This window comes from Rhinolophus ferrumequinum, chromosome 7 (genome assembly GCF_004115265.2).
Source record: "Rhinolophus ferrumequinum isolate MPI-CBG mRhiFer1 chromosome 7, mRhiFer1_v1.p, whole genome shotgun sequence".
Taxonomy (NCBI): Eukaryota; Metazoa; Chordata; class Mammalia; order Chiroptera; family Rhinolophidae; genus Rhinolophus; species Rhinolophus ferrumequinum.
This window is the reverse complement of record NC_046290.1, coordinates 46107993-46130158: the sequence shown is the minus strand read 5'-3', so window position 1 is coordinate 46130158 and position 22166 is coordinate 46107993. Positions and strand designations below refer to the sequence as shown.

Below are 22166 nucleotides of genomic sequence, written 5' to 3'. Positions count from 1 at the left end.
ATCCAAAGAATAAAAAATATACTGAGTTATATACTGATGTAAATGATTAAACAAAGAAACCCACAAGGGAGAAGGGACACATCTTTAGAGAGGAATACCAAATAATATATGCAAATACTCCTCCTCCCAGGAGGTGAGGTTTAATTCCCTTCCTCTTCAGTGTGGGCTGGACTTCCTGGCTCACTTCCAAAGAAGGGCGTATGGAAAGGGAAAAATGGTAACTTCACTACAGAGAAACCTAGTTGGTATCATTTTAACAAAGTGAGCAACGCTGACATCGCTAATGATAAGTCATGTTGGTATCATGTATCCTGATACTATGCAGTGAGGAAGACACTGCAGTATTCTTCAAAAAAATCCACAACCCCAGTTTAATAACGAGAAAACATCAGACAACTTGAAACTGAGTACTCTATGAAGCACCTGACCAATACGTTCCAAAATTGTCAACATCATGAAAAACAAGGAAAGACTGAGAAACTGTCGAAGATTAAAGGAAAGGAGACTTGGGAGACATGAACAAATGTGATGCGGAAAAAGAAAATGGAGATGTGACAGAAAACTAAAGTAGGTTATACTGGGTGATGAGGACAGGCCCCTGTGGGAAAGTGGTGTTCAAACTAAATTCCGAATGACCCAAAAGAGCCAGCCATGTGAATGAAAAAGAAAGAGCGGTTTGGACATTGGCAACAGATGGCACAGAGACTGTAAGGCTTTCCTTAGTTTGTGTGTTTGGGGAGCAAAGAGGTCAGTGTGGCAGAGCTTCGAGAGAAAGGTGAGCTGGGAGATGAAGGAAGGGCCAGATGACGCAGGAACTTGTGAGAATTTGATTTGGCCTAAAAGAACTACAGGAAGGAAAAAAATTTAATATGACAAGTAGTTCTTCAAAGTACTGGGTGAGGATATTCCTCCCGGGAGAGGAGGTTGGAGAACACACGTTCTGGGGACCTTGGGATCACAGGGAACAAAAACATCTAAAAGGCGGGGAAAAGGTCTTATGCAAATGTATCTTATACAGGTTCTTTTATGTTTCTTTAGAAGAAGACAAGAGCTTTCTGAGGTAATTCATGGGTTTTCCTACTTAACAAAAATCTTTTTACTGAAATAGTAATTGAATGTTAAATGCAAAGCTATAAGAATTTAAGTTTCAGCCAGAAAGCATATAAATTTTTTTTTTTTTTGTGGGAAGTTTGTTCAAGTAATAGCAAAGGAACTTTATTAATACAACTCACCCCATTACTACTTAAATTCTGAGCAACTTTCGGTAGGTAGAAAAATTTCAAAGATGCATTTTTTGTCAGATTTGCAAATGAGATCAAACGGTAGCTCTAAAAGATTAGAAAAAACAATGTAAAGTAAAACATTTTTCTGACAATATGATATAACTGGAATAGAAATTCTCAACGGGAAGCCACAGATGGCCCAGCACAGAACCCTGGCCCAGCAAAAGATCTGCAAGATAAGAGATGTTAAAACAACCCCATTTGGCTGGATGACAAGGGGGCACTTAAGTAGCTCCTGTCTTTTCTCATCATCTGTAATATGGGATCATAGCGCATCATTCCTTTGGTCGATGAAACCACAAGACTTAACTAAACAAGTAAGGGGATAAGGACTAGTGGCACCTCGTTCCTTCACGAACCCTGAGTGGTTCTTAGCTGAATGTCTCCCATTTCTTTCCCCTCCCCAATCTGTAAGTCACCTCAAAACGTGGGGCAGTGCTTTGCACACTGCTAGTGTGCAGTCTTGACTCACATCACGGGGAACTTCCGGTGGCACAGCAAATCCCACAAGCAACTATAAACAGAGATACGAGTATTATAACCTGTCTTCAGAAAGTAAGTGCCTATATCAGTCTGGGACTTTATCTCATTGTTGGTGACAGGTTTACCTAAAAATGAGTGGCGGTATATTTTTGGTAAAAGCAAGAACTCTGGAGCCAGACTGACAAGTTCAACTATTTGAGCTTAAATCCTGGTTCTACTACACATGACTTTAGTTTCCTCCTTTATGAGCAGGAATAATAGTAGAGCTGACCTCATAGACTGTCAAGTAGATTAAATGAGTTAATATACATAAAATACTTAGACCCTATCCTCTTTCATTCAACGACTATTAAGTATCTGCTTTTGCTTCAGGAATTGCTCAGAGCACAGCAGATACTGGAGCAAACAAAATACACAAAGACCCTGCTCTCTTGTGAAGCTTACGTGTAAACTATTTAGTCCCTGCTGTCATAAAGGAACTCCGACTTCAGGCCCCCAAGAACTCTCTAGGGCTTCGCTAACTCAAAGTCCATAAATGAGCAGCACATACTTGGGAACCTGTTGGCAATGTACCATGTTAGGCCCCATCAGACTTACTGAATCAGAATTTGCATTTTAACAAGATTGTCAGGTGACATGTATGCACGTTCAAGTTTCAGATGTCCTGCTTAAGTCATAAACTGTACTTGGACTTCAGGGAACATCATGAAAATACCCCGTTCTCAGGGAGAATGGCATTGAAATTTAAAAATTGCTCTGAAGAAAAATTTTCAAGATTATTTTCAGGTAAAAATATGATGTTAATCGAGGTGAGCTTCAAGGGTGGGCATGTCGTCATATGTATACGCCTTCTACTAAGTTCTGCACTAATTAGTATTTCAGGGTCAATCTAGGTAAATGGCTCCATCTAGTGGAAATGTCTTGATTTACACATCACGGGGTATAGTTTAGTCTTCTTAAGAGGAACTCAAGAAAATTCAAGTTCGTTTTAAGAACCTTGTGCATGCCTACTACTGGCAAAAAGGATGAGGCTTAACAAAAACAGAAATGTTTGTACATAGTGTACATGGAAGAAAGGCTTAATAACCATCAATTCCTTTTTCCCTATAAAGAGTGGGCCTTTGAACATGAGTTAAACTTTTGAAAATCTTGTTATGTGTTAAGAAGACAACATATTAAATACACTTTTCTTTTGGGAAAATGTGCCTTCAAAATAAAAATGTAAAAATAAAGCACTTAGAGAAGTTTATCAGTAAAGATGCCACACAGGTGATTATAGAAGTATATTACCTGGCCTTGTATTGACTACCTCAGAAGTTTAACAACAAAAGCTCTCATGGATCTTTAGTTCCCAAGTACGAGCTGAAATGACCTTGAGCTAACACATCTGAAGTGTTACCATCAAGTTGTCTGCTTTTTTATTCAGGCCTGATTTTATTATCCAAGATGGACTTGCTGGGGGAAAAAAGTAAAGGGAGGTAGGTATTCACTTATATGGTTACCAGGTAGGTAGGTGCTATGAAGTTCTCTGGTGCTATGAAGTTATGTCTGAAATATATGAATATATATTTATGTACCATTTAAAGAATAACAATAATGCTGCAATGAACGTATGGGTACATACATCTTTACTGATTTTTTCAAATTTTTTTGGATACCCAGAAGAGGGATTGCTGTGTATAATTCTATTCTTAATTTTTTGAGGAACCTCCACACTAACTGTACCAATTTACGTTCACACCAGCAGTGTATGAGGGTTCCTTTTCCTCCACAACCTCTCCAATACTTGTTATTACTTGTCTTGTTGATAACAGCCGTACTAACAGGTGTGAGGTGATATCTCATTGTGGTAGCCAAGACATGGAAACAACCAAAGTGTCCTTCAATAGATGAATGGATAAAGAAGATGTGGTATATATATACAATGGAATATTACTTGGCGCTAAGAAAATATGAAATGCTGCCACTTGTGACAACATGAATGGATCTTGAGATTATCATTTCAGCAAAATAAGTCAGAAAAAGTTGAGAACCATATGATTTCACTCATATTTGAGACACAAAACTGAAAGCAGCAAGCAAACAATACAAATAAAACCTCATAGACACAGACAACAGTTTAGTGGTTAACAGGGGATAAAGTGGGTAGAAGAGGGTAAAGGGGGTTAAACATACGGTGATGAAAGGACTAGGTGGTGAACACACAATGCAATATATACATGATACATTATAGAACTATACACTTGAGACCTATATAATTTTACTAACCAACATCACCCCAATATATTTAATAAAGAAAAAAACAAAAAAATAAAGAACAATTAGATGTACCCACCAGACTCTTCGTGACTGCACTCTCGGCTCTCCTTCCAAGATGCAACTATCTTAATTTTGTGTTATACACTTATTAATCCATTTTTTAGTTTTGTATGTTTTTGAAGTTTATGTAACTGACTTCTCCGTAGGTATTCCACCGAAACTGGCTTTTTTCTTTTCTCAGCACTGTTTTTACAGTTTATTTATCCTGTGGGACATTTGAGTTATTTTTTGCTATTACAACACTGATATGAAGATTCTTGTGTTTTCTGGCATACACAAGGAGTTACTCTAAGGCATATATACCCAGGGATATTGCTGAGTTTTCGCATATTCAAGTGTTCAACTTCAGTAGGTAATAGCAAACTGATTTCTACAGTAGTTGTACTAAATCAGCAATGTTTCTGTTCTTCTATTGTGCATCCTTATTAATAGTTGGTATTTTCAATTTTTCAGTTAATGTAAAAATATATAGCATCTTTTATTTATGGGCTATCCTGTAGGTTAAATACTTAAGGGAGTTAGAGTACATAACGAAACCAATTTTACCATAGGCTAACTGATACAAACAAGAGTTAAACTCCCATGGCATTTCAGCAAAGGTATAAGAAATGATGTCCAACCAAATGTTGAGGACCGGCTGTACTAGTTTCACGTGTATTTAGATGTTTCCAGACTTAGATCTTTTGAGCTATCTACTTACCAGTTTTAATTCCTGCAGACGTAATTAAAAATTATGATTCGTTATCCCACCCGCATTACTTTTCTACAAATTTTCTGGCTTCTTTTTCATATGCATGAACTTTGTATTTCAAGTTATGAAACAATCTTGTCTAGTAACAAACAAGAACCTGTTGCTAATCTTTTTAGAATACATTTTAAAATTTAAATTTAGGCACCATAAGCTGGTAATCATTTAGGGAAGTAATCTATCTCAGCAACTTTGGCCTGCTCAGTTTTCACAAGCTTCCACATTTCTTGAACTCAGTTTTGAGAAAACAAAGCTACTTAACTTGGCCTTGGGGAAAAGTGAAATCTAGTCTCTCAAAGCTTGGAGGAAGACAGCTCTCATTCTGCTTCCTTCTTGAGCCACAAAAAAATCTGCCAAAATCCATGACCCCCATGTTGCTAAATGCAAAGGAAATTCTCAGCCCCTATTTTTTCCTATACATGAGAATGCCATGGTCCCCTAGTTTTCTTTACTCAATTCTAAGACTTCAACGTTGGAGTTTCATTTTTTCCTAGTCCTCAGATGATGTTATTCAGTTTCATGGTTTGAAACCCCATTTATACACTTCCAGTTTCCCACCTACAGCCCCAGGTTATCGTCTCTGAGCTATAGCCGTCTACTTCTTCACAAGGATGTCTCAAACCAAAAGCCACATTTTTCATTATCCCGCGACCATTTCCATCCTGCCAGCTGCTCACGTTAGACCAAAAGCCGTTAAGAGCCATCTTTGATTTCTTTCCTCACAACCCATTTCTGGAGTGTTGGCAAACCTTCATTTCCCCTTTAAACATATCCAGATAACCCTGCAAAGGTTCCTTACTTCACTCAAGGGCAAAAATGACCTACACCATCTTGTCTTCAGTTGCCTCTTGGATCTCTTCTACTTGCTACCTACCTCTTCTCCCTTGCTTCCTATGCTCAAGCTATATACCTTTCTCAGCTGCATGCACTACATACCAAGCATATTACTAGTCTCACAGCATTTGTCCTTATTGTTCCCTTCACCTGAAATACTCACCCCTAAACTTCCATACTCACTCCAAGTTTTTGTTCAAATGACACCCTCTCAGGCCCTCACCCCACTTAAAACAGCAAGCCTTCCTTACCATCAGCACCTCCCATCTACTTTTTCACTGGCACTAGCCACCATGTAACGGTTACTTATCTGCCTTCCTACAATAGAATGGAAGCTCCAAGAGACCAGGGAACCGTACTTGCAACATAAAACTCTGATAATTGTTAAATATGTAGTATGAAAACATAGGCTTTGTATACAAAATTTACTAAAGTTAGAAAATCATGCTATCAAAGCACAACTTACAGCACACATGGTAACGCCCACTAAATTTGCTGCTGGGTATGAAAATTAGTACTTTATCTGAAAAGAAATTGGACTATAACTATCTCCTTTTCACATGGCAATTCCACTAAGAAATGCCTGCCTATGTATGCAAACATTTAAGCACAGGGACATGCAGCATAACTTTATTTACAGAAATAAAGTCGAGTAGTTGTATCAAAATCCATTAAAAATTGCTCACTTCTTTAATGAAATTCTTCAAAAGGTAACGAAAAGCTTGAAAACAAAAAAACTGCCAGGTCAAGATTACTATCATATGCATAAAAGTGAGTTTCATTCACGACTGGCATGGAAACCTAAAGGTCCTTGGTATAACAATTTTTCCTGCATCACTTTTGCCAATGGTTCACTAATTGTGTTGTTTCTAAATTGTACTTTGCAATTTGTGTTGAACTCAACACTAGAGATCCATCTGGATGTTTTAGGAGGCTCTTTCATATCAAGTTAGCACAAGACTCTGAGATTAAGGATTACAACATGATAGTCACAGCTTCAGAAGTTCCTACTGTGTAGTAAGGAGGACATCCAAATTCAGAGCTTTGTAGTTCAACTGCTACTTTTCCAATCATTCCTAAAGAATCACCTGTAATGTAAATTATTGGAGTCAGGTTGACTATGAACTCATTGTAAGACAAAAATTTGTCAGTTCAAAAACAGGCATAATGTGAAAACAACTTAGAGCATGTACTTTAGTTTCACTAAAATGTTGAAGGCTTACAAAGGAAAAGACTTTTAGCTTTAGGCATTTCTCAAATTAACAGCAAATCAGAATCTTGAATAACTAATGATTAGGCTGGTTTTATCTTCTTGCACAACCTATGTTCTACTATTTTCATGTGCATGCAGCAAACAGAAAGAAACCTGACCCTCATTTCTCTTAAAAGTTCTTGGGCTGCACTGATCTAATCTCAGGCCCTTTTCTTGTTCTAAATTTCAATTAAGAAAAGACTATTCGAGTTATGCACACATTTCCCTTGAAATGTATTAACGTTTAATTAGTAACATGCAACTATCATAATGAATTACAGCCTGAAGAGGAAACTACTACTTTTGTAAATGTTAATTTCCAAGATTACAAGTCGTAATTTTTGAAGGATAAACAGGAAGCATTAATAGAACATATTCATGCAATTCACGCAATCTATCCTTACAATGTTTTCTTCACAACTTCACCTTTCTTTTTGCAGAGCACTCTTTTCTTCCTCCCCCACCAAAAGCTGAACCTAGAATCAACTGTTCAGACACATCTCAGCAGGAGTTGATTTTAAAAATAGATGTTAACAAGAATGCACTCATGTGTAAGCTAAGGAACAACAACAAAAAAAACCCCTTAAACAAAAAACCCAAACAACAAAAACAACTAACAAGACCTATCTGGACCCAAAATAATGGGTGGGGAAGGAGAGAAAGCTTATTTCCTTTCATTAAAAATCAGAATGAAACGTCTATAGTTAAACAACTTTATTAACATAGTCAAGCAGTGATTAACATTCACATCTATTATGTCACATCATACAAATGTAAATACAAAATTACTACAGTACAATATATATTCTCTGCATGATCCAAAATATTTGGTGGCCCCAAAAAACTCTCTTTAAAATTCAGCAGCTTATCAAAAATTAAAACCGTATTATTCTATTTAAAATGAAGATCTGTTAGCACAGAGTTAGACTTCAAGAAATATCAATTTAGTACAGTTTGAGAAGTTGCAGGAGGATATGTCTGAAGGACATGTTCTAACATAGTGTGGCAGGTACAGAAACATCAGACTTAAAGCTTTTTAAGCATAACTCATACAACCTAAGTTGTCAGCAGAAAGATCCAGTTATTTATAACTAAAGCTAAAACTACTAAATTATTGCACCCAATGTTAACATGAATATTAAATGTAAAACTGTTTTATAATATGAAATCATAAACCACATTTAAACATCTCACAGATAGCCTATAAGTAAATTATACAGTATTGTCTAATTATCTCCATAAAAAAACCCACCCTATCTTAATTTGGTTCTATGTTCACAGACGAAAACAAAGTAATACAGGGAAAGCACAGCAGAACCCCTTTGAGGCTGGTATTAGGAGGGACCAACATTGCCTTGCAGGCTAACCATGTTACAGTAGGCTTTTAGAAGCCTATTATATGCAAAACAGCCAATTCTGCCTAATACCAAGCCACAGTATAAGGGGATTCTGTGGTAGATGAACAAAAATGGTAATAAAAGGGAAAACACTATTTTCCTAGTTAGTAATATAATGCTTGGCAAAGTAATTTGGTTTGGTTTTAAAATGTACAAGAGGTTTTCATTTAACTTCGCTCAAAATCATGCATACATTTTTAAAAAGAACACAATACATTCTGGGATACAAATCACAATAACCAGTTGGTATAATTTAAATGTATACCTTCAAATTAATAAGCATAATAACTAGGCAAAGATAAAGAATCCTCTACATGTATCATCAATAGGGGAAAGATCTACATTAAGACCGAAAAAATTAGTCACAAGTCACCTGTAAAGTGTACAAGTGAATGAAATGCTTATGTAAAGTTTAATTTTTAAGAGCCATTTAAAAAGTATCTCCATATTTAATACAATGTTAAAGGTACTAAGTAGGTATACAATGCTCTTGCATGGTATTACTAGATAATGTTCACACAGTTCTTTACTGATCTTTTTCGTCTAGATTATCCCAGGCCTTTAACAATCTGAAGACCACAGTTTTCTTAAAGATTTCAATGCCTACACTTCAGTAACAGTATAGTAGCAACAGTTAGTGTTTCCCCCCTTGTATTATTTGCAAAAGTAATTCAATAAGCAAAGCTGTGTGTATTTTAAAGTACTACTAAAGGAAAGATTAAAATTGCAGTTATGCATGACACACTCTTCTCTTGGGAAGAATGTTTTTGCACCGTTATCTGTTAATACATTCAATATGAATAATATAGATTAATTATACGAAGCAAAAAAACCACTTTTTTTCTTTATGGCAAAGTACTTCAGATAAATTTAGACAAAAGGGTTTAAAACATAATTTAATTCTGGCATTTCAGCTATGTAGGGTAATTTAATATAGGACAGAAAAATTTCCCCTTTACTATCTTAAGGGTTTGGAGAAAAGAAGGGCCCAAATGAACTCACTTTCAAGGTAAACCTACATGCAAAAGGCTCGCCAGGAGGGATTTATACCACCTTAGTCTGCTAGAATAAGGACTGGAAAAATCAGACTAAATGGGAAGATGCTTCATGAAATACACTCAAAAACAAGAATATGTATGATGACCCTTTATAAGCATAAGTGACCAAAGCAAAAAGGATACAAGAGTATTCACCTGAGATAAAACTTGTATCTGAATATTTTATAACTAAGTAGACAAAGCATTTCAATACAGGAAAGTCAGCTGAAATTATTTTAAAATATACATCTGATCCTATTTTACAATATATGCAATTTAAGCAATTCAATCAATGAAAAAAGTCTTAACAAAAAAAATCACAGTGTTTATCAATATGTCAATTACAAAATGTATGCTACTTATTTTGTTTTAAAGATGTAATGGCTTGGTTGTTTTTACACCTATTCTGAAATCTAACTTGCGTCACAAAATCAAGTAGCAATAATGTAAAGCATTAGAACTGGCTCTTAAAGATTATTTACATGTTGATTATTTGGGAAATAACCAACCCAAAAATATAAAAAAGTGATTTTTTTTTTACATAGTATGAAGTTATTATTAAAGATTAGACAATACAAAAAGCAATTTTTTTCCTGAATAAATGAGTATCTGTGGCACTAAGTTCACTTACTAATGGATTATAACATGGAACTGCCAAACATGCATTTAAATTATATTAAATACACTTTCTGTTTCCAACTTAGGTTGATCAGCAGCTTTTGTTCTGTTAGAATCCTTCAAAGAGAGAAGCTTGAACAGGAAAAAGAAGGCATATATAAAACAGTAAACACTGACCTCCTGAGGTTCCTACAACATAAAAATATTCAAGTAGAAAATCTACATCACTTAGCAGCGGCTATTTCTGTAGTTGAGCACACTAACAGCACTTTAGTGTGTAAGGAGCAGATGAAGTAAGCCGTGCTTTAAGCATGCCAAGAGGCAGAAACACTGGAATGTAACAAAGACACTCACAATTCATAGACATTCAGTCAACATTCAACACTATTAAGACTACACAAGAATTAAGTTGCTTTTATATATATATATATATCCCATGATGTTTTAAGTTTTATCAGAACAATAAATGCTAAATCAGAGCTTACCTCAAAAGATAACTTAAATGGCTTCTGCAAATTCCTATGCTATACTATGTATCTGAAATATAAATTAGGAAGAAACAATAACCTCAAGGGGGGGGTACCCCCAAAAACCACAACCTAATCTCAGGTTGCCAGTCATATTTACTTAATTTTATTTTCTATTTTTAAATTAAATTTCTTTAAATTTAAAAACAGGTTAAATGACTAAAAAAATGAGCATTCTTATGTTACATATCTGCCTAATTGGAAACCAATTTTTAATCAAGGAGGTGACAATATTGCATTTCTAGTCAATATAGAATTGTCAATCATAGATCCAGATAACTTTATTGAAGGTTGTTTTTATGTTTGTTTTAAAGTGTTTAGAGAATTTTGCCATTTCTTTCAATTTAAAATACTTACTACCTATTTTAGAATATTAAAATATCTCCCATGTTAAATTCTAAGAAGTCTTCAGAACACTACACAATATCATTAGAATTTAAGGATAAAATAGGTACCCCTAATCAGGTTTTAAAGACTTACTAGGAGGCAAATTTTGAGCTCCCAGTGAAGCAATGGTAGTTGAAAGAAAAATGCTATATACCCTTTGGATCCAACTTTAATAAAAATAAAATAAAAAAAAAAGGACATTAGAAAATATAATTTCAGGCTCTACACACTGAAATTTGCAAAGCCAAAGTACAGGAAAGGTGAAAGAACATGTTAAAACACACATACACATACATACACACGCACGCACACACACAATAACAAAAACCTTTCTGCATGCTACCATGCATTTAAAATTTTTAAAAACGGTATTTATAAATTCACACGCATACAGCTCAAACTTCAGTGCAATGGCTGTATCATTCAACACTTTTAGAAGAACAGAACCATGCAAAGAGGAGCAACTGCTTATAAAAATGGTTATTCAGTATTTATTCTGCAATGCAAAGGTGACAAACTAAAATATAAAAAGGTTGTTATGGCTTAACATTTTTGTTGCAGATTAAATATGCAGCATTGAAAAATGGAAAGGTGTGGCTTCATCTCTGACCAGCAGAGTTAAAAAGAAAAATCTCTCCATTTTCCTTCATCATCATGGGATACACTGTTCAGGCAATCCAAATTAATAAAGACTTGCACTTTCATATGGACACAAGATCAAGTGTACCAGTTAAGGTTTTCACATTCACAGTATATAAGAAAATACACATGGAAGGAAAAGTAAAGGGTTAACTTAACAAGGATTTATTCACAGGAATACATGTAAGTAGAGAAAAATAACAGAAAAGCTAAACAAATGAAATGAAGAGGATCCAAATCAACTTTCACTCTGTAGCTTTTTACTTGCACCCTGTGTGCATATACTTAGGGCACAGAGGGCCACCAACATGCGCCAATACAGTGTAGGAACCCTGCATTACATCCATTAACTTAAACATATCTTTAAGATCATGCTTTGAACAAAAAAAGAAAGCTTAGAAGGCAATATGTTGAGTGGGAATAAACATTGAAATATAGCAATCATGTCTTCAACTTCTACATTTGTCTTTATGTGCCAACTAACACTTATGCAGCCTCTTACAGATCTTTTACCATGTAATTTAAGTTTTAGAAGTTTTGATAAAATCACTAGTATATAACCATGCAGAAAGCACATCACACTTGACAGCACAGAGGCAAAGATTTTGCACAGGTATATCAGCTTTCCACATTGTGCAGGTTACACACAATACAATATCAATCTTATTTCCTAACAGATCCTAAAAAGGTATTTCAAGGCCTAGCTGTAAACTACAGTACTTTATATCTATATTCTTAATAAAAATAAAATCCACAAATCTTAAAAAGGAATTTTAAATGCAGGGCTATATTGAATTGGTAAACTGCAACACAAACTGGCGCAACAGAGGTAAATGAATACCAAACTCACTCTATGTGATGCAAGCATGCTACTTACTTTCCCACTAATTTACTTTCAATCACTAGGAGCCAGAATGCATGCCTGAACTTTAAAACTGCACTTTAAAAATAACATCTTGGCCTAGAAATTAAATCTAATGAAGTACAACCATCAAATTATACCCACTACCTTAATGTTTTAATGCAAAATCGAGAGTTCAATCTTTAGTTTGATATGTCCAACCCCATTTATTCCTCCCTCCCTGCCCACCCCACAAAGGTAAAAGGAGTGACTCATTTGGCATTTCACAGGGTGCTTCATTGTTTAAATTAGTTTTTTTTTATTTCCAACTTTTTGGGGGATACCTTAAATTGTAACTTCCAAGAACCTGCTTCTATTATGGGTAGGCAAGCTGATTTTAATTCTATTAGCTTCTTTTGTGTAGTTCTTTATCAGCATGCAAAAACGAGGTCCCATCATGTGGGAAAATTTATAAAAACCTTTAAATTAAAAAAAAAAAAGCTTCTTTACTGTTTGTAACTGCTATTCTTAGGTTTCCTTTATTGTGTGCTATAGAAATTTTCCTCTCTTATCTCTATGCATCAATTATATGGTTCTTGTTTTGGTACAATTCCCCATTAATATTCCAGAATGTAATGTTTTGTGAATAAACAGGTTTTTTTTGTTTTTGCTTCTTCACATCCAGTGCGAAGTTGTAATTGGAGACAGATTTTCACCCACAAAGGCTCCAGATGATGTTAAAACGTTTCCCAACATCGACTTAATACAGCAACACCTCCCTCCCGCCCCTCCCAGTAGGGTTGGGATTGTACTGTATTCCCTACTGGTTTACCCTTCCCCCCTGTAAAGGGTAACATTTTCCCTGGGTGCAGAGGCTCCCTCATGGTCTCCAAGACTGAAGGACCTGTAAGAAAAGAAAACAATTTCATACTTTAACAATTGCTTCCCTTTTAAAGCCAGTGGAAGACAAAATTAATCAAGTAATGATGCTATCTCTGCCTAAAGAAAATGAGAAATTGGACAAATTGCCTAAGATTATTCTAGTCAGTGATAACCATGTTGCTTCCTTCTCCTATGGCTCTCAATTGTCAAAAAGCAACACATGCAGAGAGGTTTGTAGCACTTTATATAGGTGAAATGCAAGTTCTACTGGTAGGATGCTTATCAGCCTAATTCTTTACCTCCTTTTGCACATTGGGCCCCAATAGGAGCCAGTAATTTCTTACGTAAGTTGTCTTCTTCAAAATTTTCCTTAGTGAGAATTAAAACATTATCCTTTTGCCAGTATTCCCAGTACAAAGCAAACAAAAATCTAACCATCAAAAAATGAAGGAGCATTATTTTTGGTTGTTTGACATTTTTGCTTAGGCGCTAAAGGTGTTTACATTGCACTAGGGTCACTACATATAACACTTGCCCTCTTCTTCCTAATAATTCCTCCGATCCCATTTTATTTGGTCATTTCCTATACTCTCAGGACTCTTGATTTTCCCGATAAGGACTTTTTCAATGCTAGCAGTTTTAATGATGATAAGGACGTAAAGAAATAAAGGCAAATTCCTGGGAGATTGTAACTAGTACCTGACAGTGAAACTGTCACCACAAAACTCTACTAACCACTCACACTAAAGTTTAACATTTATGAAACATCATGTTGAATTCACAGAGGGTGATTAGCCCATCTGTGGAGAAGTACAAGCAACCCCTTTTCTCTGCCTCTGAAAAAAGGAAAGAAGAGTACAAAAAAGTCAGGGATAAAAGATATGATCCACTTTCATCTCTAATTTGAAAACTGATAATTATTACATATCTTGTCTCAGAACATAATCACCACAGTTAATTCATAATTGGTGATACGAGAGAGAACACAGAACGTAATAAATCTGAAAGTGCTCAAGACTTAGCTCACAGCTGAGTCTTCTGGCCTTTGATGCTAAAAGTCATTCGCATCTATTGTGTTCTCATGATTTAACATAACTGAATCAAGCACTTTCCCAAAATGCTAAGGCCACAAAACAGCTATTAGGATTGAAGACCATAGTGGGACAACACACATGAAGAGCTGTGAGGCTGCAAGTCTATTTCTACTGTCTTCCAGGTTAGACAACTTGGATGTTGAAATCTTTCCAGGTTTAAAATCTAGCTCAGAGTAAACAAACAAGCAAGCAAGCAAACAACAACTTCAACATAAAGGGTAATTCAATTTGTTATATAACTGCTGGATACACACTGAGAACACTCTGGCCCTCAAGTAAAATATGTCTCAGTTCATGTTTGAAACCTAAAGAAGTATATCCCCTGGTTCACTAGTGTGTTAGGCAATGTATTATAAAGTTCTGCCTTCACATATAGTACAGCATTTAATCCTCAAAAGAACTCAATGAAGGACATGAGGCCAAGAGACCTGAATTGTTAGTTCTCCTTAACAAAAACAGAAAAACTCAAGGAACAAGAATCCAAGTGGACTTACCCCTCTATTGCACCAATCAAAACAGAATCTTCCAATGCCCATTTTAATTTACAGTACTTGGGCCCACAGTAGGTACTCAATAAAATGCATGTTGACGATTGAATATTAAATCTTCTTAGCTAAGCCCAAACCCAGTTCCTATTCTACTTGGGTTATTCCTAAAGCTCACTACACAGAATGTTCTTGCTATATCAGAGACTATAAATTCATGTTTTAAAACGAAATAATTTCTACTCTGCCACAGGGAATGTTGGTCATCTCTTACAGGGCAAAAAAGGAATAGCTGCAGCAATATTAAGCAATCTAGCTAGCATACCAGCTTGGATCTCTTTCCACCTAGGATTCAGAGTGGAACCATGCATTTTATCTTGCTTGATGGTTCTCTAAAAAAAAAAAAGAAATTCTCCAGCCTTCACTTAAGTAATTTTAAAGTCCAATATAGCATGAGACTATTTTATTCAATCTCTGTAGAAAAAAACAGCTTTTATTCTATTCAGTAATTTTTGGATTGCAGTCCTAAGTTTCTTCATCATGAAAATTTCCAAACTTCATCCAACTTACCCCTAATTATGGGACTGCAGCTTAAGTGTATGAAGTTAAACACCGTAAAAAGCTGCAAGACGCTCTTTTAAGGGAGGCGGAAACTGGTCAGAGAAACGCCTCCAATTTTCATCCCCAACTTGATTTTTAAATCCATGAAGGATCTGCAAAGTAAAAAAAATAATTAATTTATCAATAACAAAAGAGAAAAAATTCAGATCTGCATAGCTTCTGAAATCAAACATTATTGATTTTATTATTCCAAAATTTTTATCCATTTTAAAGCAGTAATTCTCAAACTTTGTTGGACTCTATACTATTCCATGTTTTGCCTAAGGGCCTCACTGAATATGCTCAACTTTGTTTTGAGAAGTTTAGAATTTAGCAAGTGTCCTAGGAAGATGTACTGTGAGCAATCTCTGACATAATATTTATGAAAGACAAATAAAAAAGTGAGAAATTCTCCTATGGGATAAAATTTCTATACCATACTGAGTTTTTTCAAGTAGGAAATAAACAAGGCTTTGGGTTCATGGCTGTGACTATAGTTCAAATGTGTACTAGCATTTTACTTCTTATTTTGTTATGGCTGAGTGCCAACTACAGTCAAATGGGGTAAGGGGGTGGGGAGGACTACTAAAACAGAATTATATAGGTTAATCCCTGTGGAGACCCCTTAAGATTTATTTTGTTCAACAGTTTGTTATACTCCAAATCTCAGCCGTATTTGAAAACATATGCTAATTTTCATAGTTGGGATAATGGGACATGAGCGATCAGTGCTATTACTTGAATAAGTATTTTCAAAGTGCAAGCTCTACTGATCCACAGTCACTGCTGTATCTTAAGGAAAGAGTAAGCCAACCTTTTTACTGAGAACACAGGTTGTATAGTCCACCAATATTGACTTGAAGAGTCCAAGTTTCATATGAAATATGAAAACAATTTCAACTTTCCAACTAGGACAGTAATACTTTTTAGTTACCTTACAGAACATGTCTCTCAGATCATCTTTTGGGTTAATCCATGATGCAACAGCATCACAAAAAAATATAAAATCCTGTAATAAGCAAGAAATATATCTTAGATTGATATATCTGTCAAAATATCAAAAACATACGTAAACCAGAATCCTAGCGAAAACATTTTTTTAAATCAACTATGATTATGAAACTTATAAATGATTACCTCTATTACTCCAACATGAAGGAACCTCTACTCAGTTTATATTGGAATTTAATGCCCTTCTGCGTTTATTTTACATCACAAAACAAAACCCCAGTCTAGTAAGCATTTAGCATCAGCAATGGACTGGAAGCACCAAATGAGCACCAATTCAAACAACCCTTCATTTATTGGATTAAGAATTACATAAATCCAGTAATTGTACAGTTCTGACTAGCCTAAAAATACTTTAAAGTTAGTTAAAACTATATACCAAATAAGCTTGATTTGAAGTATATGAATTAATAGGCCTAAATTATAAGACATCTTCAGATAGAAACTTAAATGAAATGACCAAAAGTCAGAAGGAAAACTAATTATGTAGTTGCAAATAACACCTAACCCAACACAACACAACTCAAACAAAAAGAAAAACTCAAAGCTCAAAAACAATTACTTAAAAGATAATCAGGTTATAAGATTACCTTATAGATTAATAAAGTGGTAACAGGCATATGCTTTAAATATGTCATTAAAGTATTTTAAAATATTGACTATCATACTGACACAATTCAACATACAACGCTCAAGATATTGCTGATGTTCTGACATGTCACTACTTTAAATTCTACTGTTAAATTCAGAAAAGCTCATTAATTTCAAAACTCACTGACAATGTATATAAAACATTTAAGCAAATAAAATGCCATGTGCCTAATGGTCATGATTTATTCAAATTATAACTCATGTCTTCCAAATATAAAAGTATAATGTTAAAAACTCAAATATATACACTTCTAGAATGTGATTAAAATTTAAACATAAAAAACAAAACTTATGACATTCTTTTTTAATCCTATCCAAAAACATATGTAAAAGGAATAAATTTCTACTAATTCTTAAGTTGGTAGTGATTTCATGACCATACACATGTATTACTTCAAATGTTAATTCAAAAAAGAAAAAAAAGTAACTAAAATCCCAGTGGGAAAGTGTTCCTTTTCAACATGGTAAACGTCATACCAGATACCTCTAAAATACATTTCAGGTGACAAAAACAAAGCTCTTAACTATTGAAAAAAAGAAACAAAGTCAGGAGGTTATTTTGCACCTAGGAACCACCTACAAAGACAGTACTGGCTTGTTTTAATAAGTTATTACTGTTATACAAATATGAAAGTAGTCAAAAGGTATTTTTCCCAGTTCTAATATGTAAGTTTTCAATGCCTATCACCTGCTTCAATCTGAACTTTGTAATATTTCTTAACCTGAATTCAACAACACAGTAATTATGACAGGAAATATCTAAAGGTCTCAATTAAAAAATGTTCAAAGCACCCATCTCTTGGAAGTGAAAGGTTAGTTTCTTGAAAGCCCCGTCCATACTTTTTTCTTTACAATTTATGTTGAGGAATCTGGGGCATTTAACTTAAAGAGTTCCTCACAGCTTGCATTTTGTTCATTTCATATACATGGTATCAAAACTGGTAGTTCGATCCAGAGGTTTGATCAGACACATGCTTGATACTATTGCCAAATGATTTTTTTAAAATGCTAAAACTGTCTAAATATAATATGCACTAAGATAGGAAACAAAATAAGGACGAATAAATCATAGCTCTCAAAATTAAAGCAGTTTCAATGGCTGATTCAGTATTCTATTTCAGTTGCCGAGTTTCTAAATTTAATTCAAGAAACACAAAGATTACACTCCTATGTGTTCACTCTTAAAGTGTAGAAATCCTCAAAGTCAAGAAACTGATAATCAGGGATGGGAGACATATACAAAGGAAATCAATGAGGTCGAAACGTGAATGAAAGCCGCTTTGGCTTAATTCAATACAAGAATGTAACTTTATTCTCCCAATCTGCTGTTACTGTATTTCATGACAAAAAAAAAAAACTGAGGAAACAAAAGACAGGTATTGTCATTTCAGATATTAAGAAATATACAACATATAAAACCTAATTTGTTTTAGAATCTTTAAAAAATATATAATATTTTTATAAAATGTTAAGATATTTCCCCCTTTAAAATTTCATTATTCAGAACATTAAAAATTAAAAACAATTTCTTGTGAATATCTTACTTGGATTACTCCACTGGGATTCACACTGATCATGGTACAAATCCCACGAAACGCTGAATCTTTTTCCTCATTGTCCCTTATGTTTCTCAGAGAGGTGCACCTAGTAAATTATAGAATTGAGTTTAGCATTTAACTAGGAAGCAGGTTCAATTACAATGCTAATGGACAGTATTTAATGGAATAAGCTCCACAGTATGTTTCTATTCCAAGACTTTTCATAAAGCTTAAGTTTCTCACATTTCCTGTATGTGGGTCCATCTAATCTCAATATAGTGAAAGCCTTAAAATTTTCATTTTCTTATTAGTTGATTGCATCTATGAAACGGATCATTGATCTTAATCCGCCATTTAAACTATTAACAAGCTTGAGCCAAAAGTAAATTACCAATTTTAAAAACTGTATTATAATTTATATTCCATTAAACACTACTAAAAATGACTTGAATTGAAAGATTATCAATTGAAAGAAGCAGAACATAGGATATACTGCCACAATATAAACTATTATCATAGAACTTATGGTGTAGATGTTTAACTTTTACATTAACAAGCAAATAAGATTTTTATACATAACAAATTTAAACATGTATTTCTTAATGCAATCCAACTTTTCAAATTAATTCTAAAAAAGAAACATAATGCAAAAACCTAAATTTATAGAATTTGCATGCATTTTTATTTTACTGGTGGATATTTAAATGCTTTTTATGTATAATCAAGCTTTTTAACACAGCAAGCATGTGACAATCTTATCCCATGCATCAATTAGTCGTTAGCCACAACATAAAATAAATATACATGACGATGCTACTAAAAACCTCACAAACCTGATAGGACAAGATTAGTCACATGGTTGGCAATGATTAAGGATTGTGATTTTTGTAACCAACTGAAAATATATCTAAAAGTGAGATAGAAAGAGAAAGAAAGAGTGAAGAAAAATGAATTAAAAAAAAAAGATTGAATAATACACACCAGGGTCTTATAAACTGCTGTAGCATGGGGGCCACCTCTTGAGGACAAACGTAACCAAGACGACCAATTGTTATTGCTAAGGTAACGCAATCACGGTTATACACCACCAAACGCCAACCAAGACATGAGCAAATGAGGGGGAAGGAGAAAAAATAAAGAAAAAACAACAAATAACTCAGAAACAGAAACCAACAGAATTTGTGTATGATAATAAACATAAGATTTCACCAGTGCTGTTTATTACCACCCCCTAAAATAAGGGGCAGCAACATATATGGCATACTCTTGAAAAAGGAAAAACAAAAGGAATTGAAAAACTTTAAAGGTTGAGAGAACACCAAAAACCATGATGAATTGCTTTTCTCGCTCAATTTAGTGTCACTATATCGTGTTCTGTTAATAAAGATGAGCGATTAAATAGATGATTTAAATATTCTTCATTCAAAGCCAGTTGAAATTTCAGAATTTAATAATGTAATCTGTGTTTTCCCCAAGAAATATTAGTAAAGATGAATGACTACATTTCTGAATTGTCTGCTCAAACACATTTCTCAGAAGTTAAAATTTCTCACTTCTCCACATCTTTTACAAGTGATTTCTATTCTTTGAAAATTATCAAAGAATTTAATCCAAATTTTGGTAAATTTTTGTTTAACATTTCCAAAACAAACCAGTGGACCATTTGTGGCCTGATATAAAAATCAACTGTCAAATTTTAGGTGTTATGGTACACACTGAATGGATTGGAAAATTGCTGTGCTATGTCAGATCCCATTCTGAAAACCCTCTAATGGTGGTAACTCAGGTAACAGTCCACTTATTTAATACCATATTTGACATAAAGGAAATTTAGACAGTCCACTGTAATGACATGTGGAATGTGGACCAAATATACTCTTTGCTATAAAAGGCATAGCACAAAATAGATAAAACATTATACTGATTACATGCTAATATTTTATTTAAAATGGGAATTAATCAAACATATATTCACCATCAAAATTCAGAAAGTCCTTAAACTTACAAAGAGCTAAAACAAGTATAATTCAGAACTGCATTCTGCAATTCAAAGGTACATACATATAAATACATTTATACACAACGGGAAAAAAAATACAAACAGAAAACAAACCATGAGGTGCTTTAATGGTGTTCTCTCAAAAACTTACAGGTTAACCTTTCATAAAAAAAGGGTGTGTGGGGGAGGGTAAAGAAAAATGTTTAAGGATTACTTGAAGCAAACTACACAGATAATACTAAAATCCAGCAGATTTATATGAAGCAAGAGGAAGAAAACCTATGTTTAAAAGACACAAACTATGCAACATTCTCATTAAACAGGCAAGTATGAACAATCCAATGAAACATGCGATAAAGCAGATGATGATCCATCGAAAAAGTTCAGTGTAGGATATACTAAAAGAGTAAATAACTGCATACACTAAGGAATTGGCTTTATGAAATATTAGGATAATGGTAATTAAGTTGCTAAAATCTATGGACATTAGCCATTGACAATGATTTTGCTTAATTGATGTCTCCCCCTTATGGATAAGGAGTAAGGGAAACATTTTCTGCAGCCACTAGCAGTAAGACTATGCAGTAAGTAAATGCTAAGTGTGTTTCTTAATCACATCAATTCAATCCATCAATTTGAAAGGTATTATCAACCACCTTTTGATTTACTTAGGGTAGAATCATACTTAGAATATACTCTTATAGATAAAGCCAATTTGTTAAAGAAACTATAACCAACTGATATCCCACAAGAAACTTTAATATACATTACACTCAACATTTATTTGCAGTTATGCATTCACATTTAAAAATAAATTGGAAGTTTCTTTAGGTTCAACAGTAATTTTATAACTGTTCTAAATGTCACGTATAGGTACTGCGTTCTAAGGAGATAAAAACCCGACAAGGTTTCATAACCATCCTATACATAGATGTTTGTATTTTTCAGCAAGAAAATCTAGATCATTTTATGATAAAACAGTACCCATATACAGCCATATAGCCATGTAACTTTCATAATTAAGATTTCCTTCCATACCAATAAACATATCAATTTTAATCACATTAGGCTACAATACTTTCTATAATTAAAAAATATAAAATTAAAATGCCTTTGAAAACAAATTTTCTTAATTAGAAAACCTTATTCTGATCTTTATCCAATATTTTGGTAAGACCCTCACTGACTATGAGTGTACTGGAATTATCTTAGTGTATAAAGAGATACGCCTGATTGAAAACAAAATTTACGTCTTTTATCATTATTAGCAAAAATTGGAGAGGGTAGAAAGAAATCACCCTGAAATGTGTTCTATAGTATGGAAGGTACTCTTTAATATAAACATGCTCCCTAAAAATGGAAAAGAGAAACTATCCTCCTAAATAAAAATCCCACAAGTTATTGCTTAAGTTCTCAATTTGAAGAAAATTGAGAATAGAAAATGAAATAGACAATCCATATTCACCATTGTAAACCAATTGGACATTACACTGCAATCCATCTTTGGCTACATGTTTACAGATTTAAAAAAATCATTACTTTCC

General features: G+C 34.1%; 1 protein-coding gene across 2 annotated transcripts in view; it reads right to left on the bottom strand.

Moving 5' to 3' along the window:
* Window positions 1-9882: 9882 nt before the first annotated feature.
* Window positions 9883-22166, bottom strand: part of TNPO1 (transportin 1) — a 74856-nt gene continuing 62572 nt past the window's right edge. For both annotated transcript variants that reach the window (XM_033111019.1, XM_033111020.1), the window contains exons 21-25: window positions 19605-19680; window positions 18630-18729; window positions 16361-16435; window positions 15397-15539; window positions 9883-13269 (exon numbers count right to left, since the gene is read on the bottom strand). In XM_033111019.1, the coding sequence (XP_032966910.1) occupies window positions 15432-15539; window positions 16361-16435; window positions 18630-18729; window positions 19605-19680 (359 nt within the window). In that variant the 3' untranslated portion in view covers window positions 9883-13269; window positions 15397-15431. The remainder of the gene's footprint in view (window positions 13270-15396; window positions 15540-16360; window positions 16436-18629; window positions 18730-19604; window positions 19681-22166) is intronic.